Below are 16,270 nucleotides of genomic sequence, written 5' to 3'. Positions count from 1 at the left end.
TGGGTTCCAGAATGTCTCCAATCAGTGTATTGGTGAGCGTCATTTTGTGTTTCATCACATTATCATTTTATGTCTGTTGCTTTCCGGGGTTGCATGCTCTGCTCATTGTACTTTTGTTGCAACATTTTGTTGCAGAATATGTATGAAATAAAAAAAAAAAACTTCACACAAATTGTTCTGTAGCAGAAGATCCACTTTAACCCTGAAGTCTCTGGTCTGGTATAAATGTATTTATATAATGTATGTATATATATATATATATATATATATATATATATATATATATTTATTTATTTGTATTTATACCTTTATACCTGACATCTGTGATATTTCCTACAGATATTAATAAATGTGAAAAAAACATCTGTGGTCCTTTTGGTGATTGTATTAACACACATGGATCATATGAGTGCATCTGTTTGCAGGGATTCACAAACAGCTATAAAACTTGTACAGGTGAGAGCCATGGTTTCTAAATTTTAAATTCTAAATCAGAATTGGTATTTTTAATTACCTATGATTGTCAATGAGTTGTCATTGTGCATTCGTCTATTATACCTGTTAATCCCAAATTTAGAAATTTCAAATTGGAACTGTAATTACTCAAATTCTTAGTCCCAATCTGAGGTTGGAATAGGTCTGAACTAAATCAGAATTGGCTCCGGCTGGGACTACCAATTAAAACACACCGGGTTGTCTCCTTGTGCTGCTTCTCCCTCCCCCTGTTGGTCCAATGGTGTACAGTAACTTGGGGTAAATTATCGAGTTTATGGAGTAGGTTTAAATATTGTGTCCAGTGGGACACAAACAGCAATCAAGTTGTAGAGCTCTAAGGAGTACAAGAGTTAGAATCTTTTGTAAGTGCTTATGGTTGTGTCATCATTGGGGAAATTACCCTTCCTGTCCCAGAAACAGTGATCACTATGATAAGACGTGGGAGAATATCATCAATGCTAGGTTAAATTGTTAGAAGCTATAAACTAGTCTCTCTATAACCACAATACTTTATTTTAATCAAGGCAATATAAACCTTAGAAGGTGACTATGGACTATGACTGTGACTGTGTAATATGTCGGGGCTATATAAATACTGTGTAATAATAAGAAGAAATGTAAAGTGGGTAAAATTCTCAATGCTAAAAGATTTAAAATTTGCTATAATGATTGTTACCATTAAAATGACAGCCAATAAGAGTAGCACATTTTATTTGCATGGCTAAAAATAACTGGTTTTGACAGCCATATGACACATGTGAGTTAATGCAGATCCAAACTGGGCTATATTCGCATCCTCTCTAGCGTTGGCACCTCTCCCTTACCAATGCCAACATATGCCCTGCTTTCGTCCAGGTTCATCATACTCAGCCTCTTAATTGGACCACAGACATGTGCACAGATATTAATTCATACATTATTATGTACTGCACATTGAACATGTGGAACTAGAATGTACATAGCAGGCATTGGGAAGAGTGATATTTGTGTCGGTGACTCACTGGGCTGGGGCAAACCTTGCCAGGCAGTGATGACATCTATGATATTTCCTTACAGATATTGATGAATGTGAAGAAATTCCGAACATCTGTGGTCCTTACGGTGAATGTAAAAACGCAAATGGATCATATGAGTGTATCTGCAATAAAGGGTTTAAAAACATCTCTAATAATTGTACAGGTAAGTGACATTTTTTTAATACATCAATATTCACCAAAGGTGCCTAAAGACAGATGTTGCTTCATTTAGTCAAGTAATGATCTCATGCTGATGGGTTCTTCCCAATTCTGTTGGCTGATCACCATTGGGAAAGATGAGTGGAACTTGAAACGGGACATTTATCTCATTTATAATATTATTGCCCCCCTCCTCCAGACATGATAGGTAAAGATTGCCTCTCTGCCTACTGCGCCATTTTTCAATGCCAATAACCTCCAAGGTTGGCCTTAACTAACGTACACATGCTTCAAAAATTGAATAAGTATTGACACATGCAATGATGTGAAAAGATGACAATCAATGATGATGAAACAAATTATTTGCTCTGGCAATTATTTGACATCCTCTGGTGGTGTGCACAGATGACATTGGACAATAAACAATTGTGCACACAACCACACATATGTGGCCAGTAGGTGAACAATATTGCCCAGTGAGGGGTGGAGGAGGAAAATAGTGGGGGAACAGGGGGACACCCGGATTGTGTTACAAACCCTCCGAAACTTACAAGAATATGAGATGATATATATATATATTGTTAGTTGGACATTATAATAATGATATGGTATTATTTGGGAGGGACTGAAGGGAGAGCCACCCTTTTTTAAGAACCAATATTCTGCAAAATATTGCATATTTGTTTTTGGGTTGGGAAACATTGTAATAATGCCATTTGTCAGTATGTTAGCTTGTAAAACCCAATGTAATATGTTGTAGAAAATAAGAAACCGCAATGCCTATTGCTTTCTAACCCAATTTGCTGAGACACTAAACTGCTCTAATTTTAATATGAAAAGATTTAATAAATAATTGCACGTATATTAACAGAGCTCATTGCTAGCCCCAACTGTGCTAAAATACCTGAACAGCTGTAGTTCTTTTACAATTCAGTGTATTGATGTTTCCATTTTTAATGTTGTAATGTTTACCTACTTTTCTTGAAATATAAAGCAGTTTTTTTAATGGAAAGACAAACCAAGATTTAAAGCTAAACTGCAAACAAAGTAAAATACATGTATGGATGATTATCATATAAAATAAAAAAAGTGTTTTTTTACTGTCATACACACCAATAATCCACCCCCCTAGTATTGTTTTCCCACCACTACATATCTTTGATCAGGTTTTTCAATGGGCAGCATGGTTCAATCCACATCTGCACCGGCAGTCTGTGAATGCACAGTAAAGGAGAAGCAGCACACTGAGGAACTCATGTTCCTGTCAATATGCTTTTTTACATATCAGCATGCACAGCACATGAACTGATTGGTTCCCTGGGTTGCATTCACTCTGAGCTCTGCTTATGCTGCTTCCAATCAAAAACACATTGTACTGATGACTACAGAGTTGCATTAACATATGTACTGATAATCTATTTTGCTTCAACATGTTCATAAATCATCATGCTACTAAATGAATGTAAAGAACTGTTAATTATTTTTATTCTTTTCATCCCTTTCATTTTCTCTTATTCAAGAAAACCTTTCATTTTCCCTGACAAACAGAAAGGGTCAAACTATTTTAGGTATGCCAATAGCAGCCACATTTTATTTTTTTAAAAAAGAAACCAGAGTGGTCACCAAAAGCAACAATTTTTTGCTCATTTTCCCCAATTTTATTAAACAAGTCATTGAGCTGCCTAATATGTAAAATAAGAGAGACCTATAGTCTGATAGAGATGAAGGATGAGGATAATATTCACACTTTGACTCATGAAGCCCTTCCACAGTTCCACCTGACTCCTGTGACTAATGTGCTGGTATACAGGCACAGAAACTTTCAGAGAAGTGGGAACAAATTGAGCACCCAATGTTCAAAGAAATGGATGGTGGAGTGTGTGAAAAAAGGCTAAATGATGTGTGGTGGATGAATGTTGAAGGAAAGAGATTGTGAAACATATCAGGCAAAGAAGGTAGTAGTCCTAAGGAAGTGATGTATTCCAGGGGATTGTGACAGTGCAGCAGAAGGGATTGCAGTGGATATTGATAAGTTCAAGTTTGGTCTTAATAATAAAATGGGCAAGATGAGCTAAAGTTCTAGATAGACGTAGTGGCCGGTATCACATATAATATAGTAGGAAAAGTCGGAGCTGGGAAAGGTGAACAATCCCCTCTACCTTGGTATGTGCTAAGATAATATCTTTGACATATGCTGTCCACGCACTTTCCTAAGAAAAAAATCCCTTTAAATCAATTTAGAGAACACTACAAATATTTTTGTAGTATGGACTATTTTATTATTGGCTTTGGAGCCATGAAATGTCCAAATCACCTCTGTTTGGTTGACTGACACTTTTTTCAAATTGACCTCAATGTTCACGTTGATTTGTAGCTGAACTCGGATCCCATTGAAGTCAATGACAGCCAACATTACATAGCGTATGGCTCTGCCAATCCAGCTGAGGAACGATGACTGCTACCTTCGTAGATAGAAAATGGGGCAGCAAGCTAGTGTGCCCCCTCTCCTATCCATTAAAAGTCCTCTAGAATCTGGTTTGCTATAGAAGGAAGGAGGTTAAAAGTGTGTAGACCCCTTCTTTTTTGGAAAAAAAACAGAGACTTCCCCCGTCCCCTGGGAGAGAGGGGAGAGAGCCTCATCTGCACAAGGAAACCTCTGTGTTGTGGGGGTTTGCAGGTGGGTGAGCCTATTTGGAATCTCAAAGACCTCTTTAAGGACAAAACCAGATATCTGCCCCCTAAACCTGGGCAATAAGTACAGGGGTACTCCTAACCTATTGTCTCAAAAGGTTACAGCAGTCCTAAATATACCAAAACCACACAAAAAATGTATTGTTCTTTTTTAAACCAATGCTTACCTTTGCAGCTCTAGTGCCACAGTTTGCCAATCTATATGTCCGAGCTGTGATATACTCAGTGACAGGTATAGCATGCGGCTCTGTGCTGACTCTGCCACGGCGATGTTTGGCTTTATTTGTTTCAAGCCGAACAACCAGTTTAATGAAAAAAAAGCAGTAGTAGGCTGAGTGGCTGTATTGTTGCATGGAAATTCCAAGCTGCTCTGTATTCTGATACCGACTTTCCATGTAAGTCACCCTTCCGACAATGCACACCTTTCTATTGGCACAGTTGAATAAGTTTAGATATCCAGGATGGAGGGCATAACAAATGTTTTTTTACTTTTTAGGTGTTTTTTGTCTTTTATTTAGACTTATACCTTATAAGTCTATTATTTTATATTATATTATAGACTTTTACACTTTGAAACAAGAGGTGGGGGCCTTTGTTGCTTGAGAGTGATAGGTAGATGGGGATGCTTCTGGCTGCTGGCTCTGTTCCTTTTATCAGGACAGAGGTAGATAAAGACTTGCAGACTCCCAATGTCAGCTCAGTAGTTACTGCAACTATGAAGTACTTGTTGTCTAATAGGCCACCAGCCTAAGCAACAAGGAGAGTACTGACAGTAAAATTTCCCTTTGCAGGGAGGAAGAGGATGTGTCCCTTCTCAGTATTATGTGCGAAATTCAGACATATTCCAAATATAGACTTTTTTTGACAACATAGCAGTAAATCTGCCGAGAAACTAGTCAATATAAAATACTCATATATGCTATTCAAAATTTAGTTGATTAAGAATAATAAAAAAATGTTTTGATGGATAAAGAAAGAATAAAAAAATACTGGCGATTCCCCTAACATTTTAACTGCTGAGCAATAATCTTCATCACTAACAAGGCCAACACATTGGTGATTGCATGTCCACACAAGGTGATTGCATGACCTATTAAATTCATTCTGGATTGCTGCTTTTTTTTTTTTTTTTTTGCTTGAGATAAATCAACATTTATAAATGAACTCATCAAGCTTAAATTTGAATAGTCTACTGTATTACAGTCTGGTTATCCATCTCTTATCTCTACTATTATACTTAAAGGGGAACTAAACCTTACAAATAAAAAGTTACAATCAGACAGGTTCCTTATTGCAGAACGGACAGTGTGCCTGCAATAAAACAAATGTTCCTGTCTGTTTGGAATCTTTTGTATAATGCACTTGTGCAGCTCAGTGTACATTCCCAACATAGCTGGCTGCCACGAATATTTGAACTCCCATAAACATGCTTAGGAGTTACATCATTCCAGGCTGGCCAATCAAGGCAGCCAAAGATCCCAAACCCAGAGGAGGATTGAATGAAAATGCCAGCACTGATAAAGGAACAAGGAGAAATGAGTTCCGCTAAAAACAAAAAAAAAATTAAAAAACAGGCAAGTAAGGGTTTTATTGCAGACAAGACATTGCCTGCCCCTTCTGCAATAAAGAACCCTCCTGGTCACAGTTTTTTTTTAATTTTTATGTTAAGTTCCGCTTTAAAGTATATCTAAAGCCAAAACTTTTCCTTGAAGAAAGTGGTCAAGAGTTAGAACTTAAGGTTTGTATTGGGGTGTCCCACAGGGGAGATTCACCTCTCTGCTTGTATGACAATTACTACCAGGACTAAAAGTGAAGGAAAAGCAGAAAGTTGGAGTTGTCACTACAACAGAAGGTAAGGGAAAAGCTTCCAGTAGGGACACTTCTTCCAAACAGGAAGTGAAAGTCAATCTTTTGAAGTGGACCAAGATAGCCTCCAAAAACAGACCCTTTATCTAAAGCAGAAGAAAAATTTTGGCTGAAGATATATTTAAAAATGTCCACAATATCAATTTGCACTTTTATGCAGCAAGCCTTTTTAGGTAGATTACTAATTCAACTGACTCGCATGACTTCCAGAACATCTCCAGACAATACAAGTGTACTAAACATAAAACAAAGCATGTACTTTATTCTGTATGTCATCTGATCTCTGTAACTTCATCCTTTTGTGCCACAGTTATATTACAATGTATAGGTAACCCCTATATTTGTGGATTGAAGGGTATCTGTAAAACAGAAAAAGCCACTTTGGAATGTAAATGTCAAGATGGATACAAAGCAGTATCTCTGGGATTCATATACCCGCAATGCAATGGTAAATACACATTCTTCTACCATTCTAAATTGTTTTCAGAATATAGAAGAGCCAAAAACAGAAGGTATGTATGGTGGGCAGAGCATGAAAAACATTCTGTATTTGTCTATCGGGTTTAACTATACATACAGAACCCATGGTACAGCTGCATACAGGTTTGTCAGGGTGCTTGGCTATCCTCAATGCAATGTATGGAAATCGTGGATTTAATTGAGTAGATCTTATGAAGCTATACAACAGTACAACTAGGAAGGTTTTGGTAAGGTGGGCTCAAAGGAGCCAAATAGTCCTTCACTGAAAACTTTTTGGAAAGTTTTTCCAGAAGAAGCGTTAAACCAGGGAGAGCAGCAAGAAAGAAATCGCCTTCCAGACCACTCTGTATCCCATTTGCAGATACAAAAATACCTCTGCAGCATAAATTACCACTTTCAGTTTTCCCACAATCCTCTACCATGGTAGTGCTAATGACAGGCATTGTTACTTTACTGCAAATGACCTTTCATCTCCTAGATTGTAAGCTCTTTGGGGCAGGCTCCTGTGTCATTCGTCTGTCATGTGCAACCCCTTTTTAATGTACAGTGCTGCGTAACATGTTGGTGCTATAAAAATCCAGTTTATTATTATTAATAATAATAAAAATCTTTGCTTCAAAATACAACATTCTGTTCTCTCCCTGTTCATCTACAATTGAAATGTTAGTAATCACACCATATTGTAAGTCTCTTGTACTTGCCATGTCATGTAACCACTCACACATGTATATGTCAGCTGCATGGTAGGTCCATTCTGTCTTACAGATTGCCTTTTCAATGTTTGTAGTTGCTTCTGTCATTCTTGTATCAGATCGTTATGTTTGCCTATGGTTCTTCAGTTTCTATTTGTGGCAAATTTAGTTGGCACTAACTAGCTGATGCTTTCCCCTGCTTTAGGACGTTTTCTACCTCTAGTTGCATTGATATCACCATCTCCAAGTAATTAAGTGTTCGAGGGCAGTCAAGAAGTGTAGTTGTTCCCATAAGTCCCGATGATCCTTATCTTGTGGAGGCTTATTGTAAAATGTTCCTAAAAGCACTCCTCTAATTTTATAATAGTGGCCATGACTGCCAATGATTTTTACTTTGGGTCGGTCATCCACAGGATGTCTTTTTATTTTTCTTGATATCAAATGACAAACTTATAAGGTAATGCAACAATCTGGATCATCTGTTGCCTTGTCCATGGTAGACAAGGAAACAGTCCTTCATGCATTATCCTAATAAGCATCTAGTACAAATTCCATTTTTTAACTCTGAAGAACCTGCAGGTCCATTTAGCTCTGCGCTTTTTTGAGTTATTCTTTTTCCTCATAGCAATTATCATTGTCCACATGCTGGTTACACGGATCAATTTGAATGGACCTGCATCTCTCTTCTTCTTGTCCTTATCCGACCATCAGTATAACAGTTTTCTTATTCAATTGCTGTTACTGGAGTTTTGAGTTTAATTAAAAAGGAATGTATTTAAGTGAATAATGAATATGATGTTTTTCTGATATAGTAACTTGCAGATACAGTAGGCAATGGATTACAAAATGAATATAGGACTCTGGTTTTCATCACCCCACTTGCCATAAGCAAGCTTCCTGGTAGAAAATAAGACCATTGAAGCACAAGGTCCTGTAAATGTTAAACATTAGTACATATGCATACTTGCCAGCATTCCAGTATAGAATCCCAGAACAAATAGGTCCCTTAGTCTGCTTTGAACCAACACAAAAAAGCATTCACATGTCTTCTTTGTAGCACTTGTTGTCCATAGTGTTTGCTCAACTTCTGCAGTATTGCATTCCATGTGCTCAACCAGTTTTATCTGTGTTGCCATTGTGTCTGGCCCATTTTGCATACTTATTTTCTCATTTGTGCTAGCAGGCTTTTTCCTCTTTTATGTTCCTCTTTTTTGCTACCGTTCTTGTGTTGTTCATTCCTTCTAACTTTTTTTTGGCTGATGGAATAGAGACCTAGTGAAGATAATCAAATTGATCTCCTTCTTCCACTGTGCTACCATGAATTAATTGATGTCAATTAGGTGACCCTACAAAGCTGTTAAAGGGTTTTTGTTGTTCTCGCGTTGCCCTCCGTGCCTTCAAATGTTCCTGCTTTTTTAATGAGCTAAGACTTTCCTAATATTCCTCAGAAGTTAACGTTCATCAGACATTCCGTGATCTTCCCATGGTATTTTGAGTACTCTCCAGAGAGTAGAACAATCCTCCAGAACTTCCCCTCCATTGGCTTCAATAGAGTTTATCAGAATGGAAATCATTGACACGTAACATATTCAAACCAGCAAAATTATATTCTTCATTCAAATAATCCCTGCGAATAAAGGTGACATATTTGAACAAATGTCTTGAGGTCTCCTTATTAAGCAGTAAATCTGTCATTCATCAGACATTCTCTTTAGAGAACATTCTAGGTGCAGATGTTTAATGTGAAAAAGTACACCCCTACATTTATCACCACTTACATCCATGAACTCATGAAGTATAACAGAATAAGAGCTAACCATGAACTTTTTATTAGAATCTAATACCTAATTTACCTAATCTGGAACATCTCAGTCTACAATGTGCCTGATATATTTGTTTTACTATCATATGTTGATGTATTAACCAAAGGACAAATCCGTCAGAGCTGCTATAATATGTTATATGGATGGTTGGAGGCACTCAGTATGAATGGTTAGGGTAAACGGTATGTGGCTGGTGCCTTCCTCCAACAATACAAGATACTGGCTGGTTAGTTGTTTCTAACTAAACTTGAACCTGGTTTAAGTATGTGTATGTTTATAAGCATGTGTGTGTTAATGTTTGTTTGTTGAATGGTATAATATGATTGTTGTACAGATGTTGCTGCAAATCAATGCATAACATAAACATTTTTTCAATGCAAAGTCCGTGCAATTACTTACGTGTAATGGTATACCTATTGATATACATAAATGGAAAAAGCTGGTCATGTTACTACTAGTGCTACTGCCATTTATCTCTTTAAAATGGTTTCTGAATGGGGGTCATTTTAGACCTTCAGCAAGAAAAATAAAAATTTAAAAATTTAAGTGATTCATAAAATTCTGGCAGTGTGAAGCTTACAGTATTATGGGGTTATCTTTGCTTATTGAGAAATTCATGAGCAGAGGAGTCCAATCATGAGCCACATGAGCCCAGTCCCAATCAAATAACTTTGAAATGTCAGGTGACCAAGTAGATTGCTATTATCCTGTTATTGGACAAATAGTAATAATTCCCTGGATTCCTATTTGTATAAGAGTGCTTATAAGAAGGCCATCTTTCTTTTAAATACACTGGGCCTGATTTATTAAAGCTCTCCAAGGCTCGAGAAGATAGACTATCAGCAAACATTTGCCAACTATCAGCAAACAATTTTAATTCATCCATTCCAGGTTTCCTGGATCACCCAGATTCTCCCACAACAGTCTATCTTATCTGATCATGGAGAGCTTTAATAAATCTGGCCCAATGTAACAATTATGTTGAAACATTATGTTTCTCCATGAAAATTGTAGACAGGATTCTGAAGACACAGCACATGTTTACAACAGCTGCTAGAGAACACAACAGCCGGGAGTTGCCAGCTGTTGTGATGGTTGGGGGAGCATGACAGCAAACTGGACAAGGCATTCATAGTGCTCCCAATGGGTGTCAGTAAAGTTTTGGGGCTTAGATTACACACAGATCACACACCCAAAATCCAGAGCCGGAAAAACAAAAATACCTGCAGATTCTCTTTATTAATACATATTTTAGAATGGTCTCGCTCTAGTGTAAGCTACATTGATTATTGTTAACTTGATGTGTAATGTAAACATTGTGATCCTTTTTTTTTTATCTGCAGTGATGTGCAAACAAAGCAATGAGACTCAGACAACGTGTAATAATAATAAGGTAAGATTTCATTATTTAGTGCTCAATTTATTAGCAAGCCACACAGCTAAAATTAATTTGTTTAAATGCTGTTTATTCCAAAATAAATGTATACTTTTTATGTGTATTATGTGTATTATATGTAATTCATCGGTAGCAACTTTTTTGACACATTTATACTCTGATACAGAAAAAAATACAATTTTATTTGTGTTTATTCATATATATCTAGAATTGTGAGGAGACAGACTACTATCATTTGGGGATGATTTACTTAAAGAATTTAAAGCAGACCTAAACTCAACTTTTTTACTTTACATAAAAGGGTAGACAAGTCTTATATATAAAGTAAAAAGTTATATGATTTTTTTTTAAGTGCAACACCCTTAAAAAAAAAAAAAGGTTGCTGCACCGCCTTTTTTAACTCTTAATTGCCGCAGCTGGAATGGGATACATATGTCATGCATACCGGGAGGCTCTTGGCTGCTCCTTCTGTGCATGCCGAGCATTGTTTCTATTAAGAGGAAAGAGATGCCGATCTCACATGAGATCGTCTCCCTTTTTTATTCCACCTTTACAGTGGGCTATGTCACCCAATCTCACTCCTGCCAAGTTCGAGATTGGATGAAAAGCAGACTGAAGATGGCGGCACCTGCCTTGCAAGAAATAATTCACTTAGCCTAGTGAATGTGGTAACAAATCACTTTGCAAAGAGTACCCAATCACATGCAAGGAAATCTAAAAAACAGTATTTTTCCTTGCACACTATAGGATGGTTGAAGTCGGCAGAGCTCCATCTCATTTACTAAGCTAAGTGAAAGATCCCTTGCTGGGTGATTATTACCAAAACAATTAAAGAATTAGTCTATATTCCTTTAGTAAATCACCTTTTTTTTCTCACAGAGATTCCACTGGTGGGATTTCTGCACTGGAATTTGTGCCTCTGCTTCTTTCACAAAGCCATAAGAATGTCATCCTCTCGTGACACTGCATTGGTGCTTTATTCATTTGGGATAATTGATCATGGAGCGTGACATCATCATTCAGCTTTGTGAAAGAAGAAATGAACATCATTTGCATTTCTGTTCATATATTGCTAGGAATATAACCAAGACATATAATAAAGTCAGCTATAAAAAATATTTCAGTGGTCCTAACCTTCCTCTACTCCACTATAAAATGTAATTTTTGTCTGGGTTGATTTTGAAACTTTTCGCTTTATCATCCTTTGTTTTAACACTGTTTGCACAAAAACAGCAGGGAGAAGAATGTGGAATCCAAGCTAGCAGTAAAAACCTGGCAAAGGTTCTAATCTTCTATACAAACTTTATCTGTGAACATGCACTTAAACCCCAACTCCAGCTTCAATCTTTTCAAAAAGATTCAAAGATATTTCGATGAAATGAAGAAGGGTTAGAATTAAATTCAGACTTAAGAAATTCCTAAAACCCATATGCACTTTCAGTTTTGATTTGTTATCTTTTAAAAGCTGCCACGGTCCGAGTGGAAAAGCCTGTTTCCTGCCAGCATGTTGCATAGAAGGACTTTTGTCCAATGTGAGGAAGCAGCGGTATCTTTGCAGAAGTCTGACTCTCCCCCTGCTTAGTCAGGACTAAACCCCTCCAACCAGCCGAAAGCATGAGCTTTGCTGATTGCAGAATTAAAAGTCTGGCTTTGTAGGGGATCGCCATTAGAAGCTTCAGACCTCCTCAGAGAGACCACTACTTCCAGACATAAGACAAAGGTTCTTCTCTACAGTATGGTAGCAGTAGACAGGCATTTCCATGTGGATACTTCCTGCAATGTGTTTACACTGAATAGCTTTCAATCAAAAAATAATTTCAACACAGGGCTTTGTCTGAACAGCCTATAGACACCAGCAAAATTATTCCCACACCTATTAATCATTGCTCTGTTTTATCACTAACTGTATCCCCAATTACCAGGTTTAAATTGGAAATGTCATTATCCATGTTTAGTTGCTTTCTATGTACTTTCTGTATAAACAATCATTTTTCTCTGTGCAGCTTGAATGCATCCTTCAGAAATTTACTGAAAAGCGGAAACCATTGTGCAATGATAATAGCAGCTTAGAACGTTTAGGAATAGACAAGGTAAAACCACAAGTCAAACGATTTTTTTAGGTTACAACCCAAAGAGAACCAGTAATATTGTTTTTTTTGTATATTACTGCATTGCTTCATTATTTTAAATGTTATACATGTTTCTCTTATGAGCATTTAGGTTTAGTGTCTGGGGTCAGAGCGCAGTAGACATCTGACATTGACTACAGATTTACCTACATGACCTCACACACAGCAATTAACAAAACCGCAGCACATAACATCACCATATTGTTTGGATCTCCCTTAAAGAGAACCTAAAACCTGCTTTCAACAAAATACAGAGGACTAGGGTCATGCATCTCTGACCATCTCAGCTTGTTTTCCTTTTGTAACAACTCTACAATTCTGTACATGGTTTGTTCATCAGAGTTACAGTTTTCTGTGATTTATATTTTAATATTGATTGTAAAAAATAATGAAACAGGCAAAACCTCTATACATTTATAGCCCATGTTATATCACAATCTATCGCAGGGACAGAAATTTAGGGGGAAACTACCCAGCGGTATCTCATACAGCAATGATATCTGGGCAGAAGTATTGTCTATTGCTATTCCCATCTACATCCAAATCTTGGAAAATGTTACCTGGGTTTGGGCTTTACATTTTTTTTCTTAACATGTTTCCCCTTTCTAAAAGTTCTTAGATGACCTGGATGATCTGATCGAGAAATTCAGCAGCAGTCAACAACGTCTACAAATAGCAGGAAAGATGCTAAAAGCTATTGAAATAATGGTACAGAACTTGGGTTACCTGTTTAGTAAACACATACAATACTCAAACAAGAACAGCTTTTTGGGTGAGTCTTCTCTGCACATCCCTCACACCGTCCAACTATAAAGGAATGTTTGGTCTGGAATTGGGCTGCAACTGTTTTGTCTTATCTGTCTACAGTCTTAACATGGCTCTTATGGCATCCTTGACGCATTCTATGTTTCTGCAGGTGCTAAAGTAATCAATAGCAACATAAAAGACAAAGAGGTCTCATTGAGCAATAGAAATAGCTCCATACGGCTTGGTGCAAGCACAGCTCTGGGAAATGCCTGTAAGTACATACTACCCAACCCAGCCATGTGCTCATGCCAAAAACTACTGGCAAAATATAGCAAACATCCAACTGCATCTCATTTACCATGCAACATTAAGTAAAAAAGGATTTATGAATCAAATTGTAACTGGTTATTGAGTTGACTTACCCCAAGGGGGTCATTCTACCTATGTCTTTTTTTTCTCCCACAGACACATCAATAGTGGGTTGCTTGGAATATGCTAATCTAGGTAAACTCCTGGAAGGTGCTAATCTGCAGCAGGATTCAAAAAATATGAGTGTGAAACTTGTCTCGCCTGTAGTCAGTGTCTTTCTTGGAATGCCAACTGATACATCCAACCTTAGTGAGCCCATTCAGATGCATATTAACTTCAGTGAGAAGGTAAGGGTTAAAAGAAGAGTGGGTTGATCTATGTGGCTTTTATGTGGAAGAAAAAAGGGACAAACCATAGACCAGAGGTCCCTAATTACAGTCCTACAGGCCAGATTCTGGTATAGGAAGACTCATTTTCTGACTTTGTAACTTATTCCTAACGTTATTTACTGCTGTCTATTAACGTCCCTAGCGGTTCATTTCTTTCCGGTTTTATATGTCTAAAAGCGGTACATTGTTTTTCATGAAAATTTATTTTACAGTATAATATAATAGTATGAGTATAATAAAGTTTGAGACACAAAATCATGTAAAAATAATACATTTAGTAAATTAAAAAATCTATAGATTAAAAAAAAAAATTTTAATTAAAAAAAATACATATTATACTCATAGTATTATACATACTGTAAAATAAATGTTCTTGAAAACAATGTACTGCTTTTACACATAAAAATCCAATGTATTGCATTCAATACAGTTATTTTGTATTGAATGCAATACAAATGGATTTTGAATTTCCTGCCCCGCCCGGCCGGGACGTACACACGCACCAACGTCACCGGGAACTCCCCCGGTGACTCATTGGATGCAGAAGCAGGAAGAAGAAAGAAGACAGAGATTGCGGCGCTGGACGGCGCAGAACCCCAGCGGATCAGGTAAGCGCTCTATTAGGTTTACCAACCCCCAGAGTGACTCAAGGTTACTTGTAGCAACTTTTTTCTACGCCGAGTCACTCTCGAGGTTACGGCTAGGGAGGTTAAAGGAAAACTAATAATATATGATCCTGGACCTTAAAGGTTGGAGCTGAGAACCCCTAAATTAGAGCCCAAAAGCCCTTTCAAAGTTTAGACACTCAAACTGTATCCACACAAAGTGTACATTGCCAGTTTGGTGCAACAATTAAAGGTGGGCGTTGTTTAAAAAAAAACACAATTATGATACTTCTTCTTACAAGTACAATACATGATTTGTAAGAAAAAATAATAATTTTAATGGAAAAATTAAAAAAAAGAACTATGTTATGTGATGAACAGGATGGTTGATGGTCTGTGGAACTGATACTATATAAAACCCAATACCATCATTAATAAACCTTATTTTTCAAATCTCTTTCACAAACCAGTCCAACACATTTCACTCTTTAGTATTCCTACAACATTGACTACAGCTTTTGGCATTCAGCCATATTTCAGAGCTACCATTTCAAGAAGGTCCAAGCCAGGAGTACTCCTTAGGCAAGGTCAACTGATTCAACATTGTTCCTTCCCATGTGAAATTGCTGTATTACATCTGTAGATCACAAATGACACCCATGGAGGATAATTAAGGCATGTACTTTCCTTACACCTGGCTTCTTAGGTGAAGGTGATATCACAGTTCTTCTGGCAAGATCCTGGAAAAGGTTATGATCCCAAATCTCAGTAGGAGGTCTTCTACGGTCTGCTTATCACAAGACTTCAGATTCTCACATTTCTGGGATCTTGCCAAAAGAACCAGGATGTCACCTTTTCCAATATGGAAGCCAGAGTTACTCTTGTACTGTACTGTTGCCACTGGAGACCAAGGAATAAATCTGTTCAGACCAACATTCCACACTCTAAGCTTTGCCTCAGGCCATGCAGAATATGTTAAAAATACAGCAGACAGTACAAATCTTGGGAGGGGTGTATATTTAAAGAGGATGGACAGAAAGTTCACTGAAATAAATTACGGTAAGTTATTTATACACATGTAAGGCCATTTTTTTGAGAAAACAAAACTTGTTGGAGTGATAATCATATGAAACAAATTTTCTAATTTTAGCAATTGTGCCACTAATAAAAGATCACCACATTCATTGTTGAAAGATATAGATTGCTATATTTATGATCAGCCCAATCACATATATTTATATATATTTATAGTTCCCCAGCAAATGTTTACCATTTCAAAAGTGAAAATACAATAGTCCACAATGGAGATCAATGGCAAATGGTTCACTCTTTAAAAGTGTTATCACTTCTACAACGTAAGTCAATGGCTTCTGATCACCACTTGTCCAAAAAAAGTATCAATTAGTTATTTTATTCAAGTGAATAGAGCTAAGTATTACTTTAGTTTAATTACAGAACCGCAATTAATAATTG

At 37.0% G+C, this 16,270-nt stretch overlaps 1 protein-coding gene across 1 annotated transcript in view; it reads left to right on the top strand.

Annotated features, from left to right (window-relative positions):
• The first annotated feature begins 6 nt into the window (after nucleotides 1–6).
• The window catches only part of ADGRE5 (adhesion G protein-coupled receptor E5), a 29,491-nt gene continuing 13,227 nt past the window's right edge, over nucleotides 7–16,270 (top strand). Inside the window, exons 1-9 of the mRNA XM_072399698.1 lie at nucleotides 7–32; nucleotides 340–456; nucleotides 1,552–1,674; nucleotides 6,538–6,675; nucleotides 10,566–10,615; nucleotides 12,622–12,708; nucleotides 13,360–13,519; nucleotides 13,664–13,765; nucleotides 13,960–14,150. Coding sequence (XP_072255799.1) covers nucleotides 10,568–10,615; nucleotides 12,622–12,708; nucleotides 13,360–13,519; nucleotides 13,664–13,765; nucleotides 13,960–14,150 — 588 coding nt within the window. The 5' untranslated portion in view covers nucleotides 7–32; nucleotides 340–456; nucleotides 1,552–1,674; nucleotides 6,538–6,675; nucleotides 10,566–10,567. The remainder of the gene's footprint in view (nucleotides 33–339; nucleotides 457–1,551; nucleotides 1,675–6,537; nucleotides 6,676–10,565; nucleotides 10,616–12,621; nucleotides 12,709–13,359; nucleotides 13,520–13,663; nucleotides 13,766–13,959; nucleotides 14,151–16,270) is intronic.

This window comes from Pyxicephalus adspersus, chromosome 2 (genome assembly GCF_032062135.1).
Source record: "Pyxicephalus adspersus chromosome 2, UCB_Pads_2.0, whole genome shotgun sequence".
Taxonomy (NCBI): Eukaryota; Metazoa; Chordata; class Amphibia; order Anura; family Pyxicephalidae; genus Pyxicephalus; species Pyxicephalus adspersus.
The sequence above is the reverse complement of the archived record's forward strand: the minus strand, read 5'-3'. Positions and strand labels throughout refer to the sequence as shown.